At 43.0% G+C, this 22,031-nt stretch overlaps 1 protein-coding gene across 1 annotated transcript; it reads left to right on the top strand.

The window, feature by feature from the left end:
- The first annotated feature begins 10,039 nt into the window (after window positions 1-10,039).
- LOC142950793 (ankyrin repeat domain-containing protein 46-like) lies at window positions 10,040-16,066 on the top strand. Its single transcript, XM_076092393.1, has 3 exons — window positions 10,040-10,658; window positions 14,392-14,550; window positions 15,489-16,066. Exons 1-3 carry the CDS (start codon window positions 10,348-10,350, stop codon window positions 15,703-15,705), a joined length of 687 nt encoding a protein of 228 aa, XP_075948508.1. The 5' UTR covers window positions 10,040-10,347; the 3' UTR covers window positions 15,706-16,066.
- Window positions 16,067-22,031: the final 5,965 nt, after the last annotated feature.

The following is a 22,031-nucleotide window of genomic DNA, read 5'->3' as shown; positions in this document are numbered from 1 at the left end:
TGTGTACAGATGCTGGCTGAAGTTTAGCCCGTTCTTCTTTCTAGCGACGCGTGACAATGGCGCTAATTAGACTCTGTGCGCTCGTTGTCTTTTTTTCTGCCGGATGCCATTCGGGAGAAGCCGCTGTGGCAATAATAGGAGGCTCAGTAAACTTGACGGCGACTGAGAGCTGCACCGATGGCGGATTTAAACTGATGACAGACAACAACAGAGTGACCGTGGCGAAATTCGTTAACGGCACTTGGAAGTCAGAGGGACTTTACAAAAACCGGATTGTGCACAGCTCTTCATCCACTGTTGTCTTAACCGATGTGAGGTACAACGACAAACTTACGTACGAGTTCTTCTGCAAGGACACCGTTGTTACCATTATCCAGCTGGAGGTTATTATACCCGACGATGAATCTGTGACCGAGGGAGAGCAAGCCCAGCTGAAATGTTATTCCCAAACCAAGGACAGACCTGTGAAGTTCATCAGATGGGAGAAAGACGGAGAACTTGTGTTTGAACAGGAGCGAGTAGAAATCAGAAATGTGACCGGGTTTGGGGAGAGGAATGTATCCGTGTCATCGGACTGGTACGTGACTGGAGACTTGTCTCTGACTATGGAGAAGGTGAGGACGGAGGACCGGGGTGTCTACATGTGCTACACCGTAGAGGAACATGGACGGAAACGGAGGGGAAATCCTCCTGCTGTGAGGATGGAAGTCACGAAGAGAATCCTGGAGCAGAACACAGCACCGACTGAGTGTGTGAGTGCCCCTCTTCTTTTAAAAAAAAAAAGAAAGAACAAAAAAAGCTCGCTATAGGACTGTTACACCTGTTATCACGCAAATAAGTGTCACCATTCATTTGAATTAATTTTCTTTTTTCTCTTGTCCCCCTCTGTAGCCAACTCAGAAACCTCCTGGAGAGAACGTGATGTGCGTGGGGACCATTGTGGCCATAGCAGAAGCTGTGCTTATTGTTTTGAGTGGTCTGGGAGCCCTTTACTGGTTTATATCCCACAGATCAAATGTCTCTTCTGGACCCGGTGCTGAAAACTCAAATGTGGAGATGCAACCACTTAATGGGAGCGCTCCTCCAGGATCTCACGTTAATGGGAGGCCTTCTGGGTTCAACGCCAATCAATACTGGGGGGGGGGGGCTGATGAAACACTGTGTGACTAATATTTTATTCAATCATTAACTTAAGAATGCCTTTGCACTACTAACCTGTGTTTGTCTGCTTTGCCAATAAATATGATTCAATTATTTTTAAAACGTCATCTTTTGGTCATGTTTTTAGTGTGTGTGTGTATGTGTGTGTGTGAGTGTGTGTGTGTGTGTGTGTTGTGGAGGGGGGCTCACCTAATCGGCAAAGTTAATTAATTCAAAAATGTAATAAAACTAATAACATTGCAATTTAAAATATGAAGGCAGAATATGCCTAAATAATATGCACTTCCTGTTGATAAATTCGTTGCTGCATTACAAATACAGTTTATTTGTAATTCCTGATCATTTTGAAGATTGTTTACCAAGTTGCTGGTGTACAATTTATTTCAATAATAAATACCAATACAGTTAATGTATATCTGTGTATTTATGTGTTACATTCTGTTTTACAAACTTATAGAAATAATTGTTCAAATCAAGCTGTTGCCTTTAAATTATGATCCCAGTCACTTCGGCTTATAGCTTATTAATTAAACATGGTCTCTGATCGGTATCGATACTCAAAGCCCAGTTACCATGATCAAGAAAAGTTGTAAAAGAATATGAAATGTACTTGCCTCACATCTGTGGCCTCACTTGTTCGCAACTAAAAATGTAGGCCGCGCCCCCAAAACAGCGCAGCAACCTCAAAGAAAGACACATTAAATCCGTTTTATCAAAGGGATCTGATTTATTGTTTCCAAAAGGTGTACGACATAAAATTGAGCCAGATGATCTGTCATCTTAACGCAGATGAATCCACGATAGGTTCTGCAGTTTGCTTTGACAAACATGAATGCTGGCAAGTGTCAGTGTTTTGTTTGCCCAGGGAGGGCACGCGGGCTCAAATGTGTGTGTGGGCAATTATTGATTTGCATATATCCTTCATCATCTCTATTATTGAGGTAATCGCTCCGACATTATAAACAGTGTGACTTTTTTCACCTGCGTTTGAGAGAAGAAAATAAATATTCCCACAGCTCCAAATGTGAGGAAATGTTTGAGAATCTGCGGAGTATGTCAATCATTTTGATGAACACTGTTATATTTATTAATACTTAAAGACATTTTTTCTGTTGTCTCTCTCGCTCGTTTTACTGGATGGGGAATCATTTTAAAGCTGGTGACAGAACAACAAAGACAAGGCGTGACTCAATCTCATGAGCTCTGAAACGCAGCCAAGTTCTTCTGTCGTGTGAATCTGCAGAACATTTTTCACATGCTCTCAAATCTTACACACTCCTGAATAAACAAAGCTCCATGACTTCTCCTCAATAGATTTGATTTTTAACCAAACAGTTGAGGTTGTTTTTTTGTTTTATAAAATCATTTTATTCGCGTTGTTTAAGACAGCAGAGCTTGTGTTTCTAATGTGATGGGAACATTACTACGTGTTTTTATATCATTAAAAAACATTACAGAGCCTAAAAAAATCGGTGGGAGCAATTTCTTGACCAATTCATTCATTAATTAAATGTATTTTTTTGCCTTTAAAAATATAATTTCAGAAGTGATAAAGTTTTCCATTAAACATGCGCTGCATTATGATGCTGTTAAATGGGAATTATGGGATTATAGCAACACAGCTCAGAGAGTCAGGTTCCCTTAACTTCCTCTCTCCACTGCACAAAGGTTATGTAATATCACTTTTGGGTTTCTGCATGAGATAGTACCCCACATTCATTAAACTGCGGCCTAAGGAGAGATCACGTTAACAAGGAAATGTGAGATTACAGGTTCATATCAAATTATCGCCACGCATTCCGTTAAATCCAAACGTTGATTAAGGACAATGTGAAGTACAATGCATTTCAGAAAAAGAAAAATCTAAAACCAAGTTCCTTCTTTGTTTGTGTGAGGTAAGAAAGAGCAGCAGGTGTTTAGTGAAACAGCCTCTCTTCCCCTCTTTCTCACATGCAGACAGCGCGTGCACATCTCCATCTCGACCTTGCAGGACAGGAAAGTGAGTCATGATAATCTCAGCACAGATACCCTGAAAGCACTGCTCAACTGTTTATTTTGGACGACAGCTGTAACTGCTTTAACTAAACCCCTTACAGTTGTAGCTGTATTTTATGCATCTACTCTTTCCACTTCAGTTTTTAATTAATAAACTTTGGGCGTTGGAGACTCCTGCATGTTCAATGAGCCTATTGGTGTTTGTAAGGAAGGGAGCGCCTATCAGAGGTCCGTCTCTTCAAACAGTGAGAATAACGTTATGTTTACCCTCACGTGATACAGGCGGGAGGGAAAATCTCTGGCACACGCCCATGGGCCACTCAACATTTGAAGAGAGCTCTTCATAGAACACGGACGCCACTGCAGACTGACAATGGACGAGCTTATATTGCTCTTTCTCTTGTGTGTTGTCAACCATGTGTTTGGAGAAGGTGTCTATGTTAACAACGGAGATCAAGTCAAGTTTCCAGCAACTGAAAATTGCAAGAAAGAAGGAGCAACACTGATGCACCGGCGGAAAGATGGCAGCACGCAGCTGGTGGCTCAGTGGGTTGATGGGTGGAAGTCGGGACCAGGTTACGGAGACCGGATAAGTTCTAACAAGTCATCCGTCATCTTCAACAGTGCAAACACCAACGACGACGGGCTGTACGAGTTAAGGTACGGCTCCAAGGATGAGATCATCCACCTGCACGTGGTGTTATTCACCGACTCATCGGTCACTGAGGGTGACACGGTCAGGTTTCCGTTCTTCAGAGTGACGGCAGGAAAACGTGGGAAGTTCACGGTGAAACGAGACGGAGAGCTGGTGTTTCAGCTGGACTTTCTGTCCGGGATCGTGACCCGCGGGGCTGGATTTGAGGAGAGAGTTTCTGTATCACCTCTGTGGAAGTCGCAGGGTGACTTGACGGTGACGTTGAAGGAGGCTACGACTGGAGATCGAGGTGATTACCTTCTTTACGTTCAAGATAAAGACAATGAAGGACCGAGGGAGGATCTGTCTGCTGTGAGGCTGAGAGTCACCAAGAGAGTCCCGGACCAGACCACCAGCAGCCCGCCGCCTGTACCTGTGAGTACCCCCCCCCCCCCATCTCTAATGATCGTTGTCACATTATTTGACTACAATTCACACATTATAGAGCCTAACATTGTAACATGTTGTTACAATGCAACAACATGAATCTCTCTGTGTGCCTGTAGCAACATAATATATATCGATAGAATAATAATTGTGCTTTTTTATACAACTATAGCAACTTTTCTCGTATAAAGCAACTGCAAAGTACAAGGAGTAAATAGTCAAATCCTAAATGTTCGTGTTGGGAACGTAGAGGAGCGTGTTTGGTTATCAGCATCTAAGAAACTAAATTCTTGACATCAATAGAATTATTAATGTCAGTAACAATTATTAATGATTATTAATAATAACGGGGCACCACCCTGCGAACAGGGACCAATAACCAAACAATAAAACTAAGTCTCATAATTAGCGTTCACTCATAATGTCAATAGTCTGAGTACTATTACACATTCAGAGTGAAAGTGAAGGGTTAAGTTCGAGCACAGGCCACTACATCCAGTTATTATTACACACATATGCACAAGTAATCACAGACGACTGCTCTTTAAAATATAACAGAGTTTATTAAATCAAAATAATAAATGATCAAATCAAGTACTATCAAAATCAACAAACACTATCATACAATTATATATCTAATACCTAAAGTCAAATGAATAAAGTGGGGTAAGGATATGTATATCGATATATGTACATGTGTGTGTGTGTGTGAGGAAACGAAGGGGGGGGGCTACTCAAACAGTGATGGTAGTAACCTAAAAAGGGGCGTGTGAGCCTACAAGCCAAGATTAGCGACCACGTGTCTGAGAGGGCGTCACAAAAATAAAAAATAAAAAATAAAGAGAGAGAGAGAGATTTTTTTTTAGATTTTCAAATATCTTTATTTCTAAAAATAGAGAGGAGCTCTGAGCGCGGTGCTCAGCGCTGCAGTGAGAATGTGAGGAACAGCTGATCACTCGTGAACTCTGCGGTCGGATTGTGAACCAACCGGTCACGCTTGTACGGTGATAGTTGCGGTTCTCAATGTCACTCACAGAGCCGATTTAAAGAGAGAATAAAACCAAACAAAATAAAAAGTATCCCCAAAACAAAACAGATCTTTATCACTGCGGTGAGATGCGAGTATTGCTCTCGTATCACCCCGAAACTCGGTCGGTGTGATACGATCGGTGTGATACGATCGGATACTCGGTCGGTGGCTCCGCCACCGTGGTTTTGGTCTTTGAAGTGATAAAACCACAACCTCCACATCCACTAGCAGCGACGGATCTAATGCAAACAGTTACAGCAGGAAATACACAATATAACGGGACTCCGTGGTGCTGGCGCAGACTCGGCCTCCTCGCTGCAGAGAGGGGCTTTTTAACTTCGGCTGAGGGACGAGGTTTGGGTCGTCCTTCCCGGAAATCTTCGGCGAGGAAAGATTGTTACCTTCTGCCGGCGGTGTGTACACAAAAAGGGTGGGACGGGAACGGGGCATAGGAGTTATCCGTTCTCGCACTACAGGATCCAAAACTCAAAATAAAAAACACAGTCTGTTCGACCAGCGCATGTTACATGTGACCTGATAGGATTTGATGAGGCCGCGGTTCCTCGTGGATCTTCTTGTCCCCTGGACGAGTCCGGAGTGAAGAGGCCTTGTGGACCTCCTGACACCAGCGCGTGTCCGGGGTGAAGAGAGCCTTGTGGATCTCCTTACACCAGCGGGGTCTGGACGGAAGAGAAAGAATTCTAGCTGTGCTCAGGCTTATAAACCAGGTGGCACAACCAGTGGGGGGGCCCTTTCTTGGCCAATGAGGGACCAGCATCAGGTTTCTGCTGGAGCTGGGGGGTGTGGTCATCCGGCATGAGGTTTCTTGCAGACCCCATGTCAGGCGTTTTGGTGAAAGGAAGGAACATGGTTGCTCCTTTGTTTGAAAAGCACGTGTGAAGGTCTCAGCCAGCCAGGACAGCAGGGTCAGATCCCAACATTCGTATAGTACCAAAAGTTATACAGAATGTCCAGAATAATGTATCATATATTATATTATTGTATTATAATAAATAATGCTTCATCATCACTTGTATCAGCTGGTAAAGGTGGAGCACAGTTCAGCCTATTGTATTGTGTCCCTGGGATCAACATTAAGTCATAGTGTGCTGATTATATTTCGTATTACTAATATTAATTTGCAAAGTAGCTATAATGCTGCCGGATGAATGTAGTCGGCAAGTAGTACATAAGTAGGCCTATACAAGTGTACCTCGAAGTTGTAGTGGAGTAGAAATACAAAATGTACTTAACTACTTATGGACTACACTGTTACTGCCGTCACGTGCATTCAGTGCAGCGTGTCACGCATCATTTGACAAACATTGCATCACTGTACGTCTAACTTAAATCTTCTTTCCTCTCATTCTCCGGTTTGTAGCCGACTCAGAGCGTCACCAACGAGACACAGATGAGGACTCAGACCGCTGTCGGCATCACAGCAGCTGTGGTGTTTATCATCACAGCACCTGTATGTGTTCTGATCGGCTGGTGCATGAAGACCCGCTCCTCCAGAGGGACCCCTGGACCCGGTGTTGCTCGATGTTCAGATGTGGGTGCGGCGCTACTGAACGGTGGCACTCCTCGTGGCCCCCCTGAAGCCGATGAGGGCCCCTCTTTAGAAGGTTCTCACGCAGAGTCCAACGTCTAAAGACATCCAAACGTCTTTTCGACATTTCTCCTGCAGCACAGCTGTCTGTATTTTATGTGCACGGAGCATGAAGGAGGAGCAACTGACCAGTGTTTGGACAATTGAATGTTATTAATATATATATATATATATAATGTCAATATAGTATGTTGGTGCAATCCCAAAAAAAAAAAAATTAATTTCGAACCAAATGTCTTTTTATACATTTTTAACAAAATAAAAATAAAATGTATTTTAAAGAATGTTGACCATATTGTGTTACTGTGATGTACTACGTGTATTTTTTTCAAGCTTTCAGCATATTTTAAATACATTGCAGATCAAATCCGGTTGAATTTGTGTATGGCAGACTTTACAAACTATTTCAGCCTTTTTTGGGGGAAATAATAAATAAAGTGTTAAAGATTATCCATAAAAAGTTATGTTATGTTGAAGGAAATGATGGGGCAATAACGAGACGCAGTCAGATTTATGTGATGCTCTCCTCATCTCCCTCCGCGCACACAGGTCATGGTAGGTGACACTACCGCGTCATGACAGGTGACACGCGTTTCTTTCTTCCGGGATCTAGAGCCCGGAAGAAAGAAACGACCTGTCAGAAAACGATCAACAACACAACACACAACTAAATATTCTGTCACTCAGGACACGGTGCAACGTCACAATAGCGTCTCTTCTTACCGTGGGTGGCTTGAGATGATGCCATTTTACTTCAAGGTGCACGCGGCGTGGTGTGGAGTCGAACGTGGAGATGATTTAATCCAGTTATAATCCGCCAGCTCAGTGACAGGAGAGTTTAGTTGTTCATTGATGAACGGAGACGTCTTGTAGTTCATGTCTTCATTTAAGGCCTGAATACTGACTTGTTTCATGCACATTTTAATCACGTCCATCATTTTTTTAATTTCAACGCAAAATTTGAATATTTACAAACCTTGACTCATCCGGATATTTCACGAGAGCGAGCGCGCACAAACACTTCCTCACCTGTGGACAAATGTCAACAGTTAACCCCGCCCACACTGATATTCCAGACATGTAATTGGCCAGTAAACAGAGCTGGGCCTATCCGGGCCTTCTCTTGAGCACTTCATGGGTTTTACGCGCCTGACTTTAGGACGAGGATACAATAAAATAAAGAAAACACTGTCGGATGGTTTCTTATATATACAGAATAAGCTATAAGCCGAAGTGACTGGGATCATAATTTAAAGGCAACAGCTTGATTTAAACAGTTATTTCTATAAGTTTGTAAAACAGAATGTAACACATAAATACACAGATATACATTAACTGTATTGGTATTTATTATTGAAATAATAAATTGTACGACAGCAACTTAGTAAACAATCATCAAAATGATCTGGAATTACAAATAAACTGTAATTGTAATGCAGCAACGAATTTATCAACAGGAAGTGCATATTATTTAGGCATATTCTGCCTTCATATTTCAAATTGCAATGTTATTAGTTTTATTACATTTTTTAATTAATTAACTTTGCCGATTAGGTGAGCCTCCCTCCTCGACCCTCTCCACAACACACACACACACACACACACACCACAAACACACACTAAAAACTTGACCAAAAGATGACGTTTTAAAAAGAATTGAATCAAATTTATTGGCAAAGCAGACAAACACAGGTTAGTAGTGCAAAGGCATTCTTAAGTTAATGATTGAATAAAATATTAGTCACACAGTGTTTCAGAGAGCCGTCAGAGTGGTAACAGGTTAAAAAAACGATAATTCTCAGGCGAGTGAATGCTTTTGAACGCATAGGGGAGATGCTCCCTCCCCTATGCCTTTGTCTTGTATTGCCTGAGCACAAAAGAGACCGAATATTATCACGCTGTTTGCAGTGGCTTCTGCTGAAGCGGTGCACTTCATCTCAGTTGAATTATGGGCACATGTGTGTGACTCACCGCTGCCTGCCCATGGTCGAGATGGAGCATTAGGGATTGTGCACGCGCTGTCTGCATGGGAGAAAGAGGGGAAGAGAGGCTGTTTCACTAAACACCTGCTGCTCTTTCTTACCTCACACAAACAAAGAAGCCTAACACATAATTATCCGTTACAAAAAGCTATAAAATGTTAGCTACACTGGCTAAACGTGGATTCCTCAGATGTTTTTGTCACTTCGTCTTAAAGGACATTCAGGGCTGTTTCGGGCAGAGTTTATAATGTTATGTGTACGGGTAATGTTCTCTGTCAATAATGTAATATTCTGTATAGTTAGGTGGTAACTAATGTACAGTAATACATGACATTACTTAGCTAGAAGTGAAATACAATGCACAGTATTTCATCCACTTTAAGGTAGCAAAATGCACCGATAAATAAGGTCGCTGAATATAAGGCTAGTGTTACACAGACCACAAAGTGGTTGTTGGTCAAGTGTGTCCAGGCCCACTAAATAAGGTGAATACATTATTATTACTGCGTAGTATGCCAGTTTTGTGTTGGCAAGAAATGCCCGGATGTATATTCGCAATAATTCCTTCAACCGCTCATAATTAATAGACATGTAACCTGTGTGAGGCCTCACAAGTAGACATTGATTTCTATTCAGGGGTCACTAGGAAAAAATTAACATTTTAAAATTTAGATCAAACGTCACATCCTGCAGCATATATAATATATATCATCAATGTGTATAAGAACGTTTATGGTCTTTTTTTTAAAGATCTTTTCGATAGTTGCAGCGGACGCCTCAGGGAAACAAATCAATCATCAACACACACACACCCAGAGGGAGAGTGAGTTCATTCTCCTCTCAGGTAGACTTAACTGGACTTTATCGTGACACAGCAAATAGTTGTTTGCTGCTATATTAATGTTCTGAATATTGAATTCAACACCTGCTTCGGTTCACTCTCGCCACATGCTTTTGGCCACGTACTGTGTATCCAACATCCTGTGATCACCAACACGTCTGTACACGTCCTTGTTACACGGCTGTAAGAAGGACAAACACTGGAGTTTATGCCTCTCTTTTTATTTTAACTCCATTCATATCATGGCTGGAATTCCATCTAGTTTGTACATCTTGAATTAGTTTGTGCGCAGGAAGCGCTAGCTTAGTGTCGCGTTAGTGTAGTTGTTCTTCCGTGGTGGGCGTGTCAGAAAGCACGTTGTCTGTTACGTCGGGTGAGTTGCCTTGTTGAGCGCAGTGGCTCCACCGAGAGAACATTATATTTCACACAATTTAAGCTATATTTTATTTTTCAAATGCAACAGTATTATTCAAACGTATTGTTCGGTTCGTAATGCGTACCGAACGGTTCAATATGGATATGTGTATTGTTATGTCTACTATGCAGTGCTAATAATCGTCATTGACATTGACCCTGAAACACACGTCCTGTTTTTCCTCTTCGATCCTCAATGCAGGTACGCTGGAATTTTCTGACACCCACTCGGACATGTCCTATGTCTTCATCAACGACTCGTCGCAGACCAACGTGCCTCTGCTGCAGGCCTGCATCGATGGAGACCTGCCTTTCGCCAAGCGGCTCCTGGAGACGGGATGCGACCCCAACATCCGGGACAACCGGGGCCGCACCGGCCTGCACCTAGCCGCCGCCCGAGGGAACGTGGACATATGCCGCCTCCTGCACAAGTTCGGGGCAGATCTGTTGGCCACGGATTTTCAAGGAAATACGGCCCTCCATCTGTGTGGTCATGTGGATACCATACAGTTCCTGGTTTCCAACGGGCTGAAGATCGATATCTGGTAAGAAATGTGATGCTTAGGCGATGAAGATGATGTTGAAGTTTATGTTTCTTGTGGTTTTACCTTCCCGTCCCTGCAGCTTTCTATTCTCCTCTGTGGCTGTATTTGCAAGTTGTTTCATAATGATGCAGAAGGGTGCTAATGCTACACATAGCTCAGGCAACTTCCACCCCGGTGGTAGATAACAGAGAGGGTGGACACCACAATGCCCCGTCTTTTTCCCATACCACTCCGCCTACACAGTTGGCTATGTGCAGCAATTATTACACTGACTGTGACCTAGTCCGGATGCGTCCGGATGTGCATCCAGCCTGGTGCTGGCAGAGACAACGGTTTACTGTGTGTGTGTGTGTGTTTCAGCAGCACAGTCCTCTCAGGGGATTCACCTTGGATGTTGAAGTGTGTTGTATAGTGCTTTAAAGGGTACTCAAAGGCGCTTCACATGGTAAAAACAGAAACAATAAAAACAATTACAATATAAACAAGATAGATGACATAACAGTTAAGGAACAGCACAAAATACATACATAACTAACATCACAGGTTAAAAGCAGTTTTACATAGGTGAGTTTTAAGTGCAGTTTTGAAAGTGTCGAGAGACAGAGAATGTTTGAGGTGCTGGGGAAGAGAGTTCCAGAGGGGGGGGGGGCAGCAATGGAAAAGGTCCTGCCCCCCCAGGTCCGGTGCTTGGACAGAGTAGGGGGGGTAAGGATGTTGGCATCGGCGGATCTGAGGGTGCGGTTGGGAGTGTGTCAATGCAGGAGGTCCGAAAGGTAAGAAGGACCTACAGTTGTACTCAAAATGATTCAACCCCCATTGAAAATTAGGTTTATTGGCAAGATTTACAAACGTTCAGCTGTTTTCAATAAACAGCCCAAACAAGGACAATTTAAATAGCTCAACACAACTAATACTATAAGTGGTTTCTCCTAATTCAACACAAAATACCACTTTTAATGACTACTGCAGTCTCAAAATGATTCAACCCCTTCATGACAAGCATCTTTAGTACTTAGTAGAGAACCCTTTTGCTGTTATGATCTGATGCAAACGTGATGCATAGCCAGACACCAGTTCTGACAGCGTTCCTGAGGAATCTGAGCCCATTCCTTATGAGCAATGGCCTCCAGCTCTCTAATATATCCCACCAGAGATTTTCTGTGGGGTTCAAGTCAGACGACTGTGACGGACACTCTAGAATCTTTCAGGGCCTTTTCTGAAACCTGCTCTGGCTAATTGCGTCCAGATGTGTATCCAGCCTGGTGCTGGCAGAGGTTTAGGGTCACTGTGTGTGTGTGTTTCAGCAGCATAGTACTCTCAGGGACTTCACCTTGGATGTTGAAGTGACTGGAAGAGAGAGTGTGCGGGGGGGTGAGGTGGTGCTGAGTCACAGGAGCACCACCAGTGGTGGGGTGGGGATCCTCTTCTCAAAAGAGTTTTGCCAGAGTCTTTGGAGGTGGAGCAGGTGGTGGAGGGCAACTGGGATAGGGTGGTGGGAAACAGGCCTCACACACAGACTACAGGCCATCTTACAGGATTTCTTCTGGGACAGGCTGCACTGGGTCCCTCAGAGCGTACTGTTTTTACCTAAAGATAAAATGCACGGCCCGCCACTGAAAAAAATGTACCAGTCCGAACGGCAACTCCACCGTGTCCCAGCATTAGTCATAATAACCACAGCTGTGATCACAGAAAAAATGATTGTTGAGCCTTCTACTGCAAACCAAGTCTACCTACGGGTACAACTAAAAGTAACCTGAACCTGATGGTTCTTCTCAGATAACATCTTTACAACTCCAGTATCCAGCACTGTTTTTCCTTTAGAGTCTCCTAGTTACTTTATTGACACTACATTTCCCTGACATGGCATTTTGTTTCTAGCCAGTCATGCCAGCCACACCCTGTCAGGATGGTGCTGTCAGAGGCTACGGTTTGCTCTGTCTGTGTGTGTGTGTGTGTGTGTGTGTGTGTGTGTGTGTGTGTGTGTGTGTGTGTGTGTGTGTGTGTGTATGCTTGCTTGCTTGCAGGACAGCCACGTTGCCTGTCTTTTTCCCATACTTCCCTTAGCTTCTCACATTGTGTGTGTGTGTGCTTGTTTCAGCAGCACAGTCCTCTCAGGGGATTCACCTTGGATGTTGAAGTGTGTTGTAAAGTAACTCGCCTCTTTACTCAAGAGTGAATCTGCATTCTCCACTTGCTACAGTGGCCTTGTTGTGCCAATGACATGTCTGCACGCTCAGTGTGAAATGTATTGTCTCTACAGTGGGCTCATACTGTTTCCCTCAAGCCTGTCATTTTATTCAAAGGCTGAGGAGTTAAAGAAGTAGATCCCTCCTCACAACAGAGGAGGGTTGTGTGCTCAGAAGGCCTTAATAGCTCAATGAAAAGACAGCCATGGTGTTTATCCCTTAACATGGAGAAGCTGTATCACAGGAGCTCTGTCATCCAGTTTAATCATTTAAAGAGTCAGTTTAAGTCATGCTCAATCTGCTAAATACACACTGTGTGTGTGCTGTTACACAAAAGCTCTGACTGTTCAAACAAATCATCCTCTCCTTCAAGCTATTCAAACACTTCAACAGTTCATTAGGCCCTAAATAATAATGATTTACTGGAAAGTCAGCAGAAATTAAATGCGTAAGGGTGTAAAACAGTGTGTAGGATAGATACTAAAAGTGTACGTGCGCACAAAAGCTGACAATGGCGTATGCCAACACAAACAATCAGACTTGTAAAACCATGCATACGCCTGCCTCTGTGCAATTTCCTTTTAAAAATCAACCGGGCCGCACGGTCATGCGTTAAAAGGCAACCTAAGAGGCAAACATAAACCAACATGGTGTGTGAAGTCATTTCAGCAGTGTAGGCGTGTCCATGAGTGGAACGTGTGAGTGTAGAAACAAATGAGGTGAACTAAATACACATCAGGGAGGAGAGAGGGGACAGTTGAAGCTAAAGAGGTTTTTTAACAGAGTGCACTGGCACACAGGACCCATTGTTATCAGCTCAGGTGTTTACACTCTGCTGAGCCACGCTCACCTCAAATATCTTGTATGGAAAGCAGCCACACTAAAGGCAGACAGAGACGGTGTGAAATCTGAAACTTGAAGCGGTCCTTCTGATTGTGCGGTATCAATATATTTCAGACAACATACTGTCTGTGTGTTTTACTTTATAGACCGTTGTCACACAGTTAACACTCACCTGTAACTGTGAAAGCTGATCAGAAGTTATTCATGTGTGCTTGTGAAACGCTGATTAACATTTACAGCTTCCGATCTCCAAGCATTCCAAAAACAGACTGTGACAAACTGAAGTTTCTTTGTGTTACACACTGAACCCTCAACATTTCATGGCCCTTTTTAAGGTTTTACCAAACAACTGCTTCTGTGTGAAGTCGGACTAGTTAACAAGAACTCTGAATTTTGAGTAGCGTTTCATCGTACTTCTTCTCGTAGGAGCTCAGAGAGTTAGATGGTAAATGGTCTTTTATCAGTGGCCACTGTTGTAATCAGTGTGAGTTTGTGCCCTTTATAGCGCTACAGAAGAAAGCTTTGCAAAGTGACCACAAATCACCTTTTTAAGATGGTGTGTGTGGGGGTGGGGGGGGTGTAGCACTTGGCGAGATGACAGTTTTGAACTGTGCTTTCCTTTTATCCAGTAGTCGTGCTTGATACTTCCTCCAGCCTGTCCTTCGTTTCTAACAGTGTCTGTCGGTTGTTCTGCTCAACAGTAACCACAATGGCTCCACCCTTCTGGTGCTGGCGAAGAGACGCGGCGTCAACAAGGACGCCATCCGTCTGCTGGAAGGACTGGAGGAGCAGGAGGTGAAGGGCTTCAACAGGGGACCCCACTCCAAGCTGGAGACCATGCAGATGGCCGACAGCGAGAGGTGAACTACGAGTGTGAGAGTGTGAGGAAGGATGGAGTGTGGGTGGAGTGGGAGAGACCACACCTTTGTTGGTTATGCCTGGCTTTGAGGCAGTGATGAGGGTTAAACTGGAGCTTGTTCATGTGTGAACAAACCAACAGGGAGGAATCAGCTAGTCTGATAAAATGCCTTCACAAAAGCTCACTGAATGTTTACAGAGTAAACAGAGGGACACTCACACAAAGAGGACGTTTAGTCTTAAAAGCCTAAAACTTTGTTTCCATCCACACTTTCTTTTTTGTTCTTGTTTATTTGAACTTAGCGTGAACAAACAAAACAAAGGTTTATCTTGTGTTTGTGGAGGAACAGTTACAGCAGCCAGCATCTCTTTCCATACATAAACTGAAGTCAGGTGAATATTGTTTATGTTGAGACACTACAGGTGACACTTGAAAACCCCAAACCAGGATAAGAATGTGTAAAAATACACAAAACAACAAATATGTGTTCACTCTCTCCTTGTTAGCATGACTGCAGCCTACACACATAGAGCTAATGCTAATGCTAACTCACAACATACACTAAACTTGTGCCTCATCGGGGGGGTGCTACTACATTTAAATGTGTCTATTTGTGTTCTAAATCCACCAAACGTCTCCTGTCAAAACAAGAAACAAGTCAAATTAAGCTTACGGCTGTTAGAAAAATATGCAACAAAGACACTAAACTGATTGTCCACTCGGGTCATTTCCTGTCTAGAGCCAAAACACAAATTGGGTTGTAGACAGTGGAGGCAATAAAAGCTTATCTTGTCTTATCTTCTTCTGATTTTATTTAAATACAACATGGCGAGGCTGCAGAACCTCAGACACGCGTCACAGTGAAGCTGCGTGCTTGAGGCAGAAGGTGGAGTAGAGCTCCTGTTTGTAACGGTGATGTCCTCCGTCTGTCTGTCCCAGCGCGATGGAGAGCCACTCCTTACTCAACCCCAACCTGCAGAGCAGCGAGGGCGTCCTGTCCAGCTTCCGGACCACCTGGCAGGAGTTCGTGGAGGACCTGGGCTTCTGGAGGGTGCTGCTGCTGCTGGTGGTCATCGCCCTGCTCTCCCTGGGCATCGCCTACTACGTCAGCGGGGTGCTGCCGTTCTCCACCAGCCAGCTGGAGCTGGTGCACTGAGGGGAGGGGCGGTGAAGACGACGCATGGGGCAGGGAGGGAGTGGAGGAAGTTCTGCTTTCGGCTGTTTATACCAGAACAGAAATCCAGATCTTTGTTTGTATTGTTGGGAAAAAGTATTTCTAAAAAGAAGCAGCGATCCAAAAGAACAAAACTCTCTTTCTCTATTAATAAAACAACTTGCACGCTTGAGGTGGTGAGCAGGAGGAGCCAGGAGGAGTCTCACACTAACATGAGGTTGGTGTTGTTTAAATATTGTGTAACATATCCCCTTTAAAACGAGATGAGAAACAGCGAGGGAGAAACATACGATGCTCTTGTTTAGGTTTTAATGGCGTTTCCATGTACGACACCTTATTTCATTTCATTCATACTGTGTCTTCTGTTACAAAACATTGGCAATATACAGCTTGTATCTTTTACTTTCCTATTTGTCTGATCTTTCCGTTGTGTTATTTATCAGATATCTTCTCGTTACAGAAGCATGCGGCTCTGTTGCATTTAAATCATTTAACATCATATTTAAACTGTATATTGTAACAGCAGATTAACAATGATTTGCTCTATATTCACTTTATCTTAACCGACTTGTAACACATGTAGAATTTATCTGTTGTAGCTTTTCCCACCTGTTGATTTTTTGTGTGTACAATACAGCATTTGAACTGAATCCAAATTTAATGTGGAAAAAGAATAAAATCATGTGTATGTATGATTCTAATCAGCCATGTTGTCAGATTTCTGATTCATCTGCTGATCACTGCATTAATAAATATTTACACAATGTCTTTAATCCATCCAGTATGATTTAATTAATCAAAAACATGTCACCAGATATTAAAACTTGTCAAATGTATATGTGCAGAAATGAGAGCATGTTAAGTTTTGGAAAATAAGGTTCCTTCAGCCCAGTACTAGGGGATGTAAACAGGAAGTATAATATTGCGTAATTAATGGTGAGTTTTAGTTTTTTTTTATTTAGGCAAATTAGCACCTCTAGAATTATAGTTCCTGTTTGCAGTGTTCCCATTGGTACAGACAACTATCACTGCATTACTTTGATAGTCAAACAAACAAACGGCGGGCGGGCAGTCAGAGTGGTAACAGGTTAAAAAAACGGTAATTCTCAGGCGAGTTGAACGCTTTTATGATTTCTTGTCGGATTTAAGGACGTTCATTGGCGTCTGATATGATGTCATCCACTGAGTCACACTAAATCTACTAATATTTAAAATGTAAATACAAGCATATTTTACACACAAGAGGATATCACACGTGCCATGAATGTAAAATCTGAATATACAAAGTTAATCAGATATACTGCTGTAAATTCCTACAATTCAGAGCAGTATCTGTAACATTCCATCCGACCTCCTACCTCTTTTAAAAGGCCAATTTAAAGTGTTTCCATATAGTTAATGTCCGGAAAATCATTTTATTCGCGTTGTTTAAGACAGCAGAGCTTGTGTTTCTAATGTGATGTGAACATTACTACGTGTTTTTTATACCATTAAAAAACATTACAGAGCCTAGATAAAATCAGTGGGAGTAATTCCTTAACCAATTAAATCATTAATTAGTTAAATGTATTTTTTAGCCTTTATTTTGGTAAATGCATTTAAAAATATAATTTCAGAAGTGATAAAGTTTTCCATTAAACATGCGCTGCATTATGATGCTGTGAAATGGGAATTATGGGATTATAGCAACACAGCTCAGAGAGTCAGGTTCCCTTAACTTCCTCTCTCCACTGCACAAAGGTTATGTAATATCACTTTTGGGTTTCTGCATGAGATAGTACCCCACATTCATTAAACTGCGGCCTAAGGAGAGATCACGTTAACAAGGAAATGTGAGATTACAGGTTCATATCAAATTATCGCCACGCATTCCGTTAAATCCAAACGTTGATTAAGGACAATGTGAAGTACAATGCATTTCAGAAAAAGAAAAATCTAAAACCAAGTTCCTTCTTTGTTTGTGTGAGGTAAGAAAGAGCAGCAGGTGTTTAGTGAAACAGCCTCTCTTCCCCTCTTTCTCACATGCAGACAGCGCGTGCACATCTCCATCTCGACCTTGCAGGACAGGAAAGTGAGTCATGATAATCTCAGCACAGATACCCTGAAAGCACTGCTCAACTGTTTATTTTGGACGACAGCTGTAACTGCTTTAACTAAACCCCTTACAGTTGTAGCTGTATTTTATGCATCAACTCTTTCCACTTCAGTTTTTAATTAATAAACTTTGGGCGTTGGAGACTCCTGCATGTTCAATGAGCCTATTGGTGTTTGTAAGGAAGGGAGCGCCTATCAGAGGTCCGTCTCTTCAAACAGTGAGAATAACGTTATGTTTACCCTCACGTGATACAGGCGGGAGGGAAAATCTCTGGCACACGCCCATGGGCCACTCAACATTTGAAGAGAGCTCTTCATAGAACACGGACGCCACTGCAGACTGACAATGGACGAGCTTATATTGCTCTTTCTCTTGTGTGTTGTCAACCATGTGTTTGGAGAAGGTGTCTATGTTAACAACGGAGATCAAGTCAAGTTTCCAGCAACTGAAAATTGCAAGAAAGAAGGAGCAACACTGATGCACCGGCGGAAAGATGGCAGCACGCAGCTGGTGGCTCAGTGGGTTGATGGGTGGAAGTCGGGACCAGGTTACGGAGACCGGATAAGTTCTAACAAGTCATCCGTCATCTTCAACAGTGCAAACACCAACGACGACGGGCTGTACGAGTTAAGGTACGGCTCCAAGGATGAGATCATCCACCTGCACGTGGTGTTATTCACCGACTCATCGGTCACTGAGGGTGACACGGTCAGGTTTCCGTTCTTCAGAGTGACGGCAGGAAAACGTGGGAAGTTCACGGTGAAACGAGACGGAGAGCTGGTGTTTCAGCTGGACTTTCTGTCCGGGATCGTGACCCGCGGGGCTGGATTTGAGGAGAGAGTTTCTGTATCACCTCTGTGGAAGTCGCAGGGTGACTTGACGGTGACGTTGAAGGAGGCTACGACTGGAGATCGAGGTGATTACCTTCTTTACGTTCAAGATAAAGACAATGAAGGACCGAGGGAGGATCTGTCTGCTGTGAGGCTGAGAGTCACCAAGAGAGTCCCGGACCAGACCACCAGCAGCCCGCCGCCTGTACCTGTGAGTACCCCCCCCCCCCCCCATCTCTAATGATCGTTGTCACATTATTTGACTACAATTCACACATTATAGAGCCTAACATTGTAACATGTTGTTACAATGCAACAACATGAATCTCTCTGTGTGCCTGTAGCAACATAATATATATCGATAGAATAATAATTGTGCTTTTTTATACAACTATAGCAACTTTTCTCGTATAAAGCAACTGCAAAGTACAAGGAGTAAATAGTCAAATCCTAAATGTTCGTGTTGGGAACGTAGAGGAGCGTGTTTGGTTATCAGCATCTAAGAAACTAAATTCTTGACATCAATAGAATTATTAATGTCAGTAACAATTATTAATGATTATTAATAATAACGGGGCACCACCCTGCGAACAGGGACCAATAACCAAACAATAAAACTAAGTCTCATAATTAGCGTTCACTCATAATGTCAATAGTCTGAGTACTATTACACATTCAGAGTGAAAGTGAAGGGTTAAGTTCGAGCACAGGCCACTACATCCAGTTATTATTACACACATATGCACAAGTAATCACAGACGACTGCTCTTTAAAATATAACAGAGTTTATTAAATCAAAATAATAAATGATCAAATCAAGTACTATCAAAATCAACAAACACTATCATACAATTATATATCTAATACCTAAAGTCAAATGAATAAAGTGGGGTAAGGATATGTATATAGATATATGTACATGTGTGTGTGTGTGTGAGGAAACGAAGGGGGGGGGCTACTCAAACAGTGATGGTAGTAACCTAAAAAGGGGCGTGTGAGCCTACAAGCCAAGATTAGCGACCACGTGTCTGAGAGGGCGTCACAAAAATAAAAAATAAAAAATAAAGAGAGAGAGAGAGATTTTTTTTTAGATTTTCAAATATCTTTATTTCTAAAAATAGAGAGGAGCTCTGAGCGCGGTGCTCAGCGCTGCAGTGAGAATGTGAGGAACAGCTGATCACTCGTGAACTCTGCGGTCGGATTGTGAACCGACCGGTCACGCTTGTACGGTGATAGTTGCGGTTCTCAATGTCACTCACAGAGCCGATTTAAAGAGAGAATAAAACCAAACAAAATAAAAAGTATCCCCAAAACAAAACAGATCTTTATCACTGCGGTGAGATGCGAGTATTGCTCTCGTATCACCCCGAAACTCGGTCGGTGTGATACGATCGGTGTGATACGATCGGATACTCGGTCGGTGGCTCCGCCACCGTGGTTTTGGTCTTTGAAGTGATAAAACCACAACCTCCACATCCACTAGCAGCGACGGATCTAATGCAAACAGTTACAGCAGGAAATACACAATATAACGGGACTCCGTGGTGCTGGCGCAGACTCGGCCTCCTCGCTGCAGAGAGGGGCTTTTTAACTTCGGCTGAGGGACGAGGTTTGGGTCGTCCTTCCCGGAAATCTTCGGCGAGGAAAGATTGTTACCTTCTGCCGGCGGTGTGTACACAAAAAGGGTGGGACGGGAACGGGGCATAGGAGTTATCCGTTCTCGCACTACAGGATCCAAAACTCAAAATAAAAAACACAGTCTGTTCGACCAGCGCATGTTACATGTGACCTGATAGGATTTGATGAGGCCGCGGTTCCTCGTGGATCTTCTTGTCCCCTGGACGAGTCCGGAGTGAAGAGGCCTTGTGGACCTCCTGACACCAGCGCGTGTCCGGGGTGAAGAGAGCCTTGTGGATCTCCTTACACCAGCGGGGTCTGGACGGAAGAGAAAGAATTCTAGCTGTGCTCAGGCTTATAAACCAGGTGGCACAACCAGTGGGGGGGCCCTTTCTTGGCCAATGAGGGACCAGCATCAGGTTTCTGCTGGAGCTGGGGGGTGTGGTCATCCGGCATGAGGTTTCTTGCAGACCCCATGTCAGGCGTTTTGGTGAAAGGAAGGAACATGGTTGCTCCTTTGTTTGAAAAGCACGTGTGAAGGTCTCAGCCAGCCAGGACAGCAGGGTCAGATCCCAACATTCGTATAGTACCAAAAGTTATACAGAATGTCCAGAATAATGTATCATATATTATATTATTGTATTATAATAAATAATGCTTCATCATCACTTGTATCAGCTGGTAAAGGTGGAGCACAGTTCAGCCTATTGTATTGTGTCCCTGGGATCAACATTAAGTCATAGTGTGCTGATTATATTTCGTATTACTAATATTAATTTGCAAAGTAGCTATAATGCTGCCGGATGAATGTAGTCGGCAAGTAGTACATAAGTAGGCCTATACAAGTGTACCTCGAAGTTGTAGTGGAGTAGAAATACAAAATGTACTTAACTACTTATGGACTACACTGTTACTGCCGTCACGTGCATTCAGTGCAGCGTGTCACGCATCATTTGACAAACATTGCATCACTGTACGTCTAACTTAAATCTTCTTTCCTCTCATTCTCCGGTTTGTAGCCGACTCAGAGCGTCACCAACGAGACACAGATGAGGACTCAGACCGCTGTCGGCATCACAGCAGCTGTGGTGTTTATCATCACAGCACCTGTATGTGTTCTGATCGGCTGGTGCATGAAGACCCGCTCCTCCAGAGGGACCCCTGGACCCGGTGTTGCTCGATGTTCAGATGTGGGTGCGGCGCTACTGAACGGTGGCACTCCTCGTGGCCCCCCTGAAGCCGATGAGGGCCTCTCTTTAGAAGGTTCTCACGCAGAGTCCAACGTCTAAAGACATCCAAACGTCTTTTCGACATTTCTCCTGCAGCACAGCTGTCTGTATTTTATGTGCACGGAGCATGAAGGAGGAGCAACTGCACCAGTGTTTGGACAATTGAATGTTATTAATATATATATATATATATATATATATGTCAATATAGTATGTTGGTGCAATCCCAAAAAAATTAATTTCGAACCAAATGTCTTTTTATACATTTTTAACAAAATAAAAATAAAATGTATTTTAAAGAATGTTGACCATATTGTGTTAATGTGATGTACTACGTGTATTTTTTTCAAGCTTTCAGCATATTTTAAATACATTGCAGATCAAATCCGGTTGAATTTGTGTATGGCAGACTTTACAAACTATTTCAGCCTTTTTTGGGGGGAAATAATAAATAAAGTGTTAAAGATTATCCATAAAAAGTTATGTTATGTTGAAGGAAATGATGGGGCAATAACGAGACGCAGTCAGATTTATGTG

The sequence above is a fragment of the Anarhichas minor genome, unplaced genomic scaffold, assembly GCF_050575085.1.
Source record: "Anarhichas minor isolate MPS153535 unplaced genomic scaffold, ASM5057508v1 ptg000016l, whole genome shotgun sequence".
NCBI lineage: Eukaryota > Metazoa > Chordata > Actinopteri > Perciformes > Anarhichadidae > Anarhichas > Anarhichas minor.
This window is presented reverse-complemented; position numbering and strand designations above follow the sequence as displayed.

Bases quoted from the DNA above. Each gene is read 5' to 3' on its own strand.
- LOC142950793 (XM_076092393.1), top strand. From the start codon at position 10,348: ATGTCCTATGTCTTCATCAACGACTCGTCGCAGACCAACGTGCCTCTG. The intron at 10,659-14,391 runs GTAAGAAATGTG...TCTGCTCAACAG, and splicing joins GGGCTGAAGATCGATATCTG to TAACCACAATGGCTCCACCC. The intron at 14,551-15,488 runs GTGAACTACGAG...TGTCTGTCCCAG, and splicing joins CAGATGGCCGACAGCGAGAG to CGCGATGGAGAGCCACTCCT.